The sequence below is a fragment of the Zootoca vivipara genome, chromosome 4 (genome assembly GCF_965207765.1).
Source record: "Zootoca vivipara chromosome 4, rZooViv2.hap1.1, whole genome shotgun sequence".
NCBI lineage: Eukaryota > Metazoa > Chordata > Lepidosauria > Squamata > Lacertidae > Zootoca > Zootoca vivipara.
Window position 1 is genome coordinate 101,126,048 of NC_142587.1, and position 11,384 is coordinate 101,137,431.

Sequence of the window (11,384 nt, forward strand, 5' to 3'; positions counted from 1 at the left end):
GCAGGCATCCCCAAACTGCGGCCCTCCAGATGTTTTGGCCTACAACACCCATGATCCCTAGTTAACAGGACCAGTGGTCGAGAAAGATGGGAACTGTAGTCCAAAACATCTGGAGGGCCAAAGTTTGGGGGTGCCTGGTTTAAGGGGAAGATGATGCCATGGAAACAGGTACTGAAATCACCTTGCGTCACCTCACGACCCTGTGGTTAGAGGATGTGTAAAGGTCACAGTCCAAAAACGTATCTGCCTGGTTCTGTATTTTCTGCCAATGAAAAGAGCCTCTGCTGAGCTTGCCATTCAGCTTGCTCTTCGCACAGCTCACTTGCATCAACCCCCTGACTCGTGTCGTCACTTCAATAGGGAGTCCAAAGCGTAGTGAACAGAAAGGCTGAACGTAAAGCAGCCTTTTCTGGACTGCAACTCCCATCAGCCCTGGCAAACAGGGCAGAATGTCAGGGATGCTGGTAGTTGTAGTCCAAAACAAACATCCTGCAGACTGTGGGATGCAAAGGGTTAAGTGCAGTCAAGTCACAACAATCCCTAGATAGTCCACTTGGAGGACCACATGACTAAGCCTAGTTTCCTGTTCCTCCATATGCTAATTAGATGGGAAAGGTGGTAGATAAATTCTGAAGGAAGCAGCCATTTCCCTCCCTTACACTCTCACTCTTGGACCCTTGGATTGCAGTTACTCTCTCTCTCAAGGCCTCCAGCCTAGAGAGAGATGAGATGGAGTCTCACTTCTTATAAGTGAACTTCACAATGTATATATTACTTTTTACCTAAGCAAGTCTACCTCTTGAATATGCTGTATCTCAGGAAGATTGTAAGTAAACATCTTTTATACTTTTAAGAGCATTGTGTCGTGTCTTTTCTTTTAAGAGGGATAAAGGGGAGAATACCAGGAAAATACACTTTTAGTGGCTTAAATCAAGCCTGCGCAAACGCTTTTCTGCTGTGCATTTTGCAAAAGGGGAATGTTTTTACTCTGCTAAAGTTTGGTGCTTGCTAGCGCAAGCGGGGATAGGATATATCTAACAATATCTCCTCATCCACATTCCTGAACATTCCCACACAGACATCATACTGGAAAAAGCTAGGTAATGGATGGAACTAATTTTAGACAGGAAGCAACTGGGACTTACATTGAATTTAATGGTGGTGCCAGTTGGAACGGTAAAGCTGGTTGATCCGAAGAGGGAACCGGACGTCCCCCCAAATGGATTGGCAGTTGTGTTAGTGGTTCCAAATAAACCCCCGCTGCTAGTACTTGTCCCAAAGTCTACAGAAAAGGAAAAGCGAAGTCAATGCCCAAATACGAGAGGAGACAGTGCCCAAAACAAATGATAGCCTTACTTTTCACACTATAGCCAGCTGATTAGAAACAGCTTGGACATTGTGGCAGTTCAATTTAATATGAAATACAAGAGGATCTTGCAGAAAGAAGCATAAATATTATGTTGCCCCGTACAAGTTTTTCTGTATATCGATTTTGCTAAATACCTCCACCCACCCACCCAGCGGCGGAGCATATACCCGTGCTGCCCAGGGCAGGCGTGCTCCCGAGGGGGCGTGGTGCGGAGAGTGCCCTCCCAGGCACAGGATAGCCGCTTGGGTCCCCAGAGCAGCGTGACCCTGCAGCCGGGGATGGTACAAGCCGCTCACAGGCTGGGAGTGAACTGCCCATGGTGGACATTCAGCACACTGCCCACCCGTGACTCCCAAGCCTTCCCGAAGCTGTCAAAACGAAGAGGGAAGGGGGGGAATGCCACCGGCAAAGCGGCACAGCTCCCTGCCTTACCCCAACGGCTCGGGGTAGGCTTGGGAGTCGCGGGGAGGTGGCGTGCTGAATGTCACTCCCCTCAGTGAGGGCACCCCCCTTCCTATGCCCCTGCACCCACCCCAACAAGGTCTAAAGCAATGTTTCTGGCTTTCTTCTAAACATGACTTGTCCCCTGCGCCTGGTGAACAAGAAATTGAACTGTCCCAAGGCAAGCATTTGGGAGCAACTACCCAAGCTGTTGTTATTACAGTCGTACCTTGTATCCCGAACACCTTGGTACTCAGATGTTTTGGCTCCCAAACACCGCAAACCTGGAAGTGAGTGTTCCGGTTTGCAAATGTTCTTTGGAACCCAAACATCAGCCAGGGCTTTCTGCAGCCCATCAGAAGCCGTGCTTTGGTTTCCGAACGTTTTGGAAGTCAAACGGACTTCTGGATTGGATTCTGTTCAACTTCTGAGGTACGACTGTATTAATTATTATTATTTTTATTATTACCACCTGCCCTTCACCCTGAGGAACCAGGGAGGGTTACAACAATTAAAAATACAGCAATAAAAGTGATTCAAAGAACTTAGAATCACGTGGTTGTGCTCCTTAAAGAATTCTTCAAAATGGTCTAGAAATAGCAATAGATTATACTCACTGCCAAACCCCACAGGTTTACTCTGTGCAAAGGCATTGTTCTGGGATGAAAAGAGGCCTCCGCCAGTGCTTGCTGTCCCAAACAACCCACTGGAAGTGCCAGTCGATGTTCCAAATCCAAAGCCAGTGCTGGTAGAAGAAGTGGCTGGCTGGCTGAAGGTGCTGGAACCAAACAACCCTCCTGGAACCAGAAATATCCAATCAAATCAGACACAAGGAGGGGGTGGGATTATTTGATGACAAAACCCACACAAACATACGCACAAATCCATATATATGTTATACATGTAGATATGAATACATGTATGTTTTCGGTTATACAATCATATCACTTTATGTCCTTGTACAATAATTATTGTGTAATTCCCACCCAGCATTCCATGACAGTTCTTGTACATCTTAATTAGCCACATATACAATAATACCTTCACCTTGTTCTCAACCTTCCCATTCCCTTTATATTATCAACTGCTGGTCAGAAGGTATCCACTACCTGGAATTTGTATTTAAGATCAAAATCTGTAAATATACCCCTAGATGCTCCCACTCCTTCCTCATCTGTTTATCATCTACATTTCTTATTTCAGATGTCATACTTGCAAGCTCAGCAGATTCAATTAGTTTATTTAGCCATTGTTCTTTCCCTGGGGTCTCTCTTTCTTTCCAATATCTCACCTATACTATCTTTGCTGTTGTTGTTGCATACATTATATATAAGAAAAAGTAATGGGCTTTTTTGGTAACTCATTTCCAATTAGTACACCATTTCCCAAAATTCCTTTGCCCAATTACATTTCTACTGTAAGTGAGTAAATGTACCCTCAATTTCTAGACATTTCCAACAGAGTTTTGAATCATATATATATATATATATATATATATATATATATATTCTGGCCAGTTTGACTGGTGATATATGCATAAAACCTAATGGGATGAAGGTCCATGATACAACAAGAAAAAAGCAAATAAAACCAGTTTATCAAATTACAAAGATAAAGTTCCTAGGGAAACAGATTTTGTTTGTTTGTAAACAGAAAACTGGAACATAGGTGCCAGGTGGCCCTCTTCAGTGAGGGCACTCCACAAATGGAGCACTAGCACTTAAAATGAGTCCTCCGTTGTGGAACAGTGTCCCTCTGATAAAGGAGGAAACTGGCCAAGAACTTCAGCAGATATATATATATATATTTAATGGGCAAACTGATAGGGGAAGGGGATCAGAGGAAGTGTGTGACTAATCTGGCCCCATCTATCAGTCAGAGGAGGAGAAGCAGCTTCGGGGATTTTGCTGTCCCCTCTGCTCCAGCTGCCACTTGCCCTGGGACTGCAAAAACAAGGAGAAAGGGGTGCTCAGAAGCAAAGGTCACCAATTATCTTCCAAGCAAGAATCTCACCAAGGGAGGCTCATTCTTGCCCAAACTGGATATAAATGCTTAGTTCCTTGAGGCCAGAACAACCTCCTTCCTCTGCCTTTTCCCTCTGTTTCCCCTTCATTAGTCTTTTTAAAGTTTGTACACTTGATGACAGTCTTGTGTCTCTCTTTTTATTGATGCAAACTACTTTGAGAGACATCATTTGTCAGAAAAGTAAGATAGAATTGCTCCTATGGGTACCTGGGCCCTAAGAAGCTTGGGTCTTAGGTAACAGCCAGCAGCTTAAATTGAGCAAAGAGGCAAACAGTGAAGGGGTTCAAGTAAAGGAATGAGAAGCAGTGATAATACCTGTACCTGGCTTGGTCTGCGCAGTCCCAAACAGTCCTCCTGCATTATTATTTGTTCCAAAAGCAGATGTCCCAAAAGCTCCTCCACTTGTAGTGCCAAAGCCAGCATCTGCAAAGCGGTTAGAGTTGGGAGATGAGACTACATATGGTCTGAGTACAGAAGGGGCTGAAACCATGTAGGAATGCGCTGGTTGTACAGCTGCAGTTGGCCTACAAGACGTGAAGCCATTTCAGATACAAGCCTAGCACTTCCTGAATGGAACATGGTTCTGTAAGCCATCTCTATTAGGAATGCAAGAGTCTTCTGTATGAGAGCATGTGGCAACTCAGCCAAAGATCTGATAGGCAAACTATTGGCTTTTAAAGCCAACTTCAAGCGAGATTGCACTTAAAGCTGAATTAGCCTTTTAATGAAAACATTAAAAACCCAAACTGGCAGCCTAGAACAGGGGTGGCTACCCTGTGGCCCTCCAGATGTTGCTATACTACAACTCCCATCGGGAACATCAGAAGAACTTTTCAACACTGGAACGGTCTTCCCCTGGAAGGTGGTGGACTCTCCTTCCTTAGATGATTTTAAGTAGGGGTTGGATGGCCATCTCTCTTGAGCTGCAATCCCTGCATTGCAGGGGGTTGGACTAGATGACCCTCAGAGTGCTTTCCAACTCTACAATTCTATGAATGTATGGTCAGCTACCTTTGAAGGTGACCCGGAAACTACAACTAATCCAGAATGCGGCAGCTAGACTAGTGAATGGGAGCAGCCGCCGAGACCACATAACACCGGTCTTGAAAGATCTACATTGGCTCCCAGTATGTTTCCAAGTACAATTCAAAGTGTTGGTGCTGACCTTTAAAGCCCTAAATGGCCTCGGTCCAGTATACCTGAAGGAGCGTCTCCACCCCCATCGTTCTGCCCAGGTACTGAGGTCCAGCACCGAAGGCCTTCTGGTGGTTCCCTCATTGCGAGAAGCCAAGTTGCAGGGAACCAGGCAGAGGGCCTTCTCGGTAGTGGCACCCACCCTGTGGAACACCCTCCCATCAGATGTTAAAGAGAAAAACAGCTACCAGATTTTTAGAATACATCTGAAGGCAGCCCTGTTTAGGGAGGCTTTTAATGTTTAATAGATTATTTTATTTCATTTTTCTGTTGGAAGCCCCCCAGAGTGGCTGGGGAAACCCAGCCAGATGGGTGGGGTATAAACAATAAATTATCATCATCATCATCATCATCTATTGCTCATTCTGGCTGGGACTGATGGGAGTTCAACAATGGCTGAACAGGTTCCCTCACCAGAAGTAAACGAAACGCTTTGCATCCAGGTGGTCTGAAGTCTATTCCTGCTGTGTCCAGTTAAATGAGATCACAGAGCAGGTAACGTGCAATAACTGTGCCAGGATGGGCAAATAGACCGATCTGGTAACATGGCAGCACCCTGTGGCCCTATTCATAGGCTTGTCCGCCATTATCGCCCATGTCACTTACTCTGCCCAAAAGTTGAAGTCGTCCCAAAGCCACCTGTGTTGCCTCCAAAAGGCGTTCCAAATGATTTGTTAAACATTTTGAAGTTGTTTCAGGTTCTCAAGACCTAAATGAAGAAAATGAAAACGAAGATTAAATCAACATTTGGTCTTATTGAGAAATGCCAGATAAATACAGATATTAGAAATAGGATGGTGGGGGGGGGAATATATGGCTATCCATCTCATTACCACTAATTACTGCACATTACCATTTTCAACATGAAAATTTCTATCCTGCTTTGGCCAGCCTGATGCTCCTGGAAAGGTCTTAAAAAGGACATGGTAGCAAAGGCCACCTCCAGGATCTCCTGCAAAGGTGTATCCCATCCAAAGGCACTGACTGTACTGATGTGATGAAATTCATGTCTGGGCTGTACTACCTGAGACATCAGGGTTGCATGTATGGCTCTCACCGAGCATTTCTACACAAACATTTCTACACCAACAACCAAAAGTCCACTGTCTATAGAAAAACAGATCTCCATTATCATCCTAGCATGCTTTAGAGAGCTAACATCCATTAGGAATAAGGTCTTTTCTGTAGCTGTTAACTTCTGGGGAGTCTGTATGTGTTCTGCCCAGATCATCTGCTGTAGGGCGGTGTAAGCACTTTAGATTCCATGAGCAATTAGCAGAGATTCTCCACATTTTATTTAACTATATTAGTTGGCTATGTTTTTCCTCTAATAGAAAGCCAGCCTAAAAATATTGTAAAATAAAAAAGTGGCTAAACATTTTCATTCTTGCATCTTGTATGAAGTCCTAAGCATTTCCCAATCATTCCACTACTTATTCAAACGCTCACCTTTATCTTATTCCAGGCTACTTCACGTGGACAATGTTCATTCACTCAGGATTCCCATTACCCTATGATGAAGATAGACCCGTTAGTACTTGATTAAAAACGAAAACAAAACTAAGGGCTTGAGTTTAACATGAGTGTTGGAGTTATGGGAGGGTTACTGGTTTGTTTTGTTCTTGTTTTTATTATGTATTTTCTTTTTTTATCATATATTTTTATGTTGTGAACCACCCTGAGATCTATGAAGAAGGGAGGCATACAAACTGAATAAATCAAATAAAATCATACCTCCACATGCTTTGGACAAGGGTTTTTGCCAAAGCAGACAAACATGGCTCCCTCAAAAATCACTGTAAGCAAAGCTCAGCTAAAAATCACCAGTTTTAAACTTGGGTAGGCATGGATACCAGTGTTCAAAACTCCCATTGTTCTAGGCATGTTTTGCGACAGGGAATTTCATTTGTACAAGCAGTTTCTGAGCTCAGGGTACAGTACTGTGCCTAAGATTTCAGAGCAAAACTGCAGAGTGGAAGGAAAGGAGGACTTTTTTCTGCCTCCCCACTTCCAGCTACTCTCCGAAGGCTGGAGAAGAGACCCTCTTAAGTATATTAGGGGGGTGGGCAGGGGAAGGACTAGACCATGTGAAAAATGAACATAATATTTTAGCTGCAGTTCATTCATTTTCGGCTTTGTATTCTTGCTATAAAAAAGTGCGCCTAGACATTTCATTGTTGCGTCCATAACCTAGGTTTAAGGTGCCATTTAGCTCCTAGCTTCCATATCTCAATTTCTAACACTGATTGCTACCATTGTGTCTAAGGTTTCTTTACAGGTAGAGCATATGGCTACTGGCCACAAAAAAAGAAAGTTTTTAAAAACTCAAACCACAGCCTGTATGTCACTGAAAGTTTTTCTAAAGCCAAAACAACTTATTCACATGGCAGCATCAATTCTTCACATTCTCCAGTGTTTGCCCTGGGCTGAGATCGTCACAGAGGGAGGATTTAAACTACATAGCTTTATGCTATCCTGGTGGTTTCAAGGAACTTCCAAGGACCAGGCATTAGCACTTGCACTCATTACAACTTCCTTGTCAGTCCTTCCCAAAGCTACTGATATGCACCACTAAAAGCGAGCATGTGGTTGTGTGATCTAACCTCAATCTAAATGTGCAACCCCACCCCATAGTACCATCATTCAAATACAATTTGTTAGACTTACTGTCTTAAATATGTGCCTTCAGTCTAATCCAGGCATAGGCAAATTCTGGCCCTCCAGATGTTTGGGACTACAATTCCCATCTCCCTAGCTAACAGGACCAGTGGTCAGGGATGATGGGAATTGTAGTCCCAAACATCTGGAGGGCTGGAGTTTGCCTATGCCTGGTCTAATCCAAATGATTTTTCTGCATAGCAAGCCCACTGTTACTCTCAAAGAGCCCTATCCTTCCTGCTTGATGTACAGTATTAACAAAATTATAGTTTTTATTTTCAGCTTTCATTTATTTTCTAGCTGCCCAACTGGCAAAGACAAAAATATTACTCCAGTACCATATATTTCAACAGCTTACATCTATCCTAACACTGGACAACTTTGTCACTGCTGTTCTTTATACTTCCAATTTCATAACTTATCAAAGCAATATGTTATGCACTGAAGTAGGCACATATTTTTAATTAATTTGGTTCTATCCCACATTTCCAAAAAGAAGCTAAGGGCAGTGTGCATTTCTTTTCCACATCATGTTTGCCTCGCAACAATCCTGTAAGTTAAGTTGGCAGTGTGGGGATTCAAACCTGAGCTTCAGTGTCTAAAAATAGCTGTGTGAATTTTAGCTCTGCTACCAATGTTTCCATTTAAAAAGTTTCACTGATTCAATAAAATGCAAAGATATGCAACAATAGTTGCCATTTAAAAATATGCATATGTATCCAAGATAGTGTTTAATTTATGAAAACACTCAGGCGAAACATTCAAAGCAGCATGACAAACACTTTTGATTATCAGCTTTTTCATCCACCAATAACACTGTAGGGCCATTAAATAATATAACTTTAAAAATGACCTTCCTTTGGGGTAAAAACGCTATTGTATGGTTCCCCAATTGCCTCTTAACACTTTCACTTAAGGAAAAACAGTTCTCTAATCCTGGTGCTTATGTTTTTATACTTCAAATAGGTACACACATGGCAGAACCTTGTTTCCAATGCAAGAAGAAAATAAGAAAAGGGTAGTTCTTGCCCTGTGGAACAGGGCAAAGGCCCACCTAATCTACTGGCCAAATGGGAACTCCAAAGCAGAAACAGAGAGCGACAGTAGGGATTGCCAGCAACTGCTTCTGAGAGCAGAGATGGAGCGCTGCCATGACACAGATATGAACTCAGGTCCTGTTTGGGGTTCCCATTCATATGTTTAAGTGCCACCCTCCACTCTCACTTGCACATTCTGGCTGTTCTTCAAAACCTCTTAGGATTTCCCAGCTCAGCTACCTAAAGAGAGCTACCTAAAGAGATTTTGGAGAATCAACCTGGGACCCTCTGCTACTGAGTTATAGGCCCACCCCAAATAGGCAGAAAACACAAATATAAACAAACAGAGACATTGTACTCACTCATCCCGAAGTTTACACCTATGCTTCCTCATACACTGCATAGTTAAACTATGACACTTGCTCCCACAGCCGCCAACTTGGATGGTTTTAAAAGAGGATTAGGCAAGTTCATGGAAAATGACACACAACCAATGGTTACTAACCATAATGGCTAACCTCTGCCTCTACTGTTGGAAGCAACAATTGTTACGTAATGCTATTACCAGCAATGCTTCTGAATACCAGTTACTGGAAAACGCAGCAAAGAGCAGCACTCTTGTGCTTGTGGGCTTCTTTCCCTTTGGGCCATGTGTTTGGCCACTGCAATAACAAGATGTTGGACTAGATGGGCCCCTTTGGCCTAGTCCAGCAGACTTGTTTTACAGTCTTCACCTACTCTATGCCACATCGAAGGCTCTCAGTGGCTCTCCCCAGATTTTGAAACTCCTTCCCTAGAGAAACCAGATGGGCTCCTCCTTGTTGCCCTTCTGTTGGCAGGTGACAACTTTCTTGTGCCAACAAGTGCTAGGGAACTGACTGCTTTTAAGGAAAGGGCTGGTGCTGGGGCAATCTGTTTATTTTTATAGTTTGTTGTTGCTGGCGTCAGTCAGTCTCAAAAAATAATGGAGTGCACCTCCAGAGGTGTGAAGTCAACCCATTAGCAGCACCAAAGTGACCTTCCTGGCCTGGGCATTGTGTCTGGAGGTTCTGGACTGCCCAGAAGACAAGGCCCCCAACAAAGGAAAGCAGAGCAACATATTTGGCACCAGCTTGTCTGCAGGAGCTGCCAGAAGGTGTACCGTACAAGGAGGCATTCTGGATTTGTGTAGGATTGATTCCTTAGCTTTTTCTTACAAAGATATTTCCCTTCTCCTAGATGGCCCACTAATATTGAGGCTGAATCCTTTTTCAGTTATTGGGGTTTCTTTCTACCCTCGGTTTTTAACTGTTTCTGTTCTAGCTGTAAGCCACTCCTTGAGCCACTGACAGGGAAAAAGGCGGGATATACTGTAAATACAATGCTAAGAATAACAACACACTAGCGGATCCCTGCAAGCCCCGCTCCGACCCGTAACCACCGAAGGGGCTTGTTTACGTCACTCTCGTGCGCTCGGCGCTGCACAAAGACCCCGCTCTCCCCCGGGCCCCTCCCACCTCCTGAGCGCCACTCACCCTTTCCCAGAATCCTCCGGGGCCCCGGTGGGGCTTCACCCGAGCCTGGCCTGGGCCTGGAGACGAGGGCGAGCGGCGCGCTCCTCCGCCCGGCCTCAGCGCGGGAAGGCGGCTTGGGCCTCGCCGCTCGCTCGGATGGGCGCCTCGGCCGTACACGTCAGGAACGGAGGAGGCCGCGGCGGCAGCTCCGCAAACACCCGCCTTGGCTGCTGTCGCCTCACGCGAGAGGTCGAGAAGCGCCGAGGGAAGTTGAGGGGGGGAAATAAGTGCGTCACATACGCACGTCCGTCGCACGTACGCACGCACGCTGACGCCTGGGGCGCGCCGTCAAGGCGATCGGCGCCTCTTATTGGCTCGCTGATCCTTCCTCGGAAGGCGCCGTTGCGTCGCACGCCCGTGCGCCGAGGCCGTCAACTCTGCGCTGGGCTCCTATTGGTCGAGCGGTGGCTCCGAAAGCGTAGCTGCGCCACGAGCCGGCGCAGTCCGGTTTTCTCTCCCCACCAACACCCTGCTCACCCTTCGCGCCGCTCGCGTTCTCTGACGTCAGCCGCAAGAGGCCGAAAAGCAGCCGAGTTGCGATTGGCTGGGAGGCCGGCTGGGGCTTGTTGCTGGGTGGCGGCAACGAACATCCGGGCCACGAGGAAGTGCGTTAGCGGTTTTGAAACGGGGAGGAGCTAATCAGGCTCGCCCTCGAGTTTCCATAGCAACTCCTCGAGAGGGAGACAAACCGAAAGCGCCGGGTTAAGAAATATAAATCAGGCATAGGCAAACTCTGCTTCCCCCCCCCCGATGTTTTGGGACTACAACTCCCATGATCCCTACAACTAACAGGACCAGGGATGGTGGGAATTGTAGTCCCAAAACATCTGGAGGGCCGAGTTTGCCTTTGCCTGAAATAAACAATGGGCGAGGGCCGCCGGCAAAACCCTTACTCGGGAGTCAGCCCCATTGAAACCAATGGGGGTTACTGCCGAGTAAGCGAGCGCAGTGGGCTCCTGCCATGGTCCCAGAAACAAAGGCGAACCCGGGCCTGGGTCGCTGAAGGGCGCCGCCAATAAAAAGCCGCGGTGAAACCGGTCGCCTTCTTTCACCCCCGACTACAAGTCCCATCGGCCCCTGCCAGCGCGGCCCTCGCGACGGGCTGAC

The 11,384-nt window shown here is 45.9% G+C and overlaps 1 protein-coding gene across 7 annotated transcripts in view; it reads right to left on the reverse strand.

The window, feature by feature from the left end:
* NUP98 (nucleoporin 98 and 96 precursor) overlaps positions 1–10,556 on the reverse strand; it is a 43,772-nt gene extending 33,216 nt beyond the window's left edge. For 5 of the 7 annotated variants that reach the window (XM_035116391.3, XM_035116390.3, XM_035116389.3 and 2 more), the window contains exons 1-6: positions 10,239–10,556; positions 6,479–6,540; positions 5,636–5,738; positions 4,151–4,258; positions 2,428–2,607; positions 1,146–1,282 (exon numbers count right to left, since the gene is read on the reverse strand). In XM_035116391.3, the coding sequence (XP_034972282.3) occupies positions 1,146–1,282; positions 2,428–2,607; positions 4,151–4,258; positions 5,636–5,711 (501 nt within the window). In that variant the 5' untranslated portion in view covers positions 5,712–5,738; positions 6,479–6,540; positions 10,239–10,556. The remainder of the gene's footprint in view (positions 1–1,145; positions 1,283–2,427; positions 2,608–4,150; positions 4,259–5,635; positions 5,739–6,478; positions 6,541–10,238) is intronic. The other 2 variants (XM_060274068.2, XM_035116387.3) reach the window with 2 other exon arrangements.
* Between the last annotated feature and the right edge of the window lie 828 nt (positions 10,557–11,384).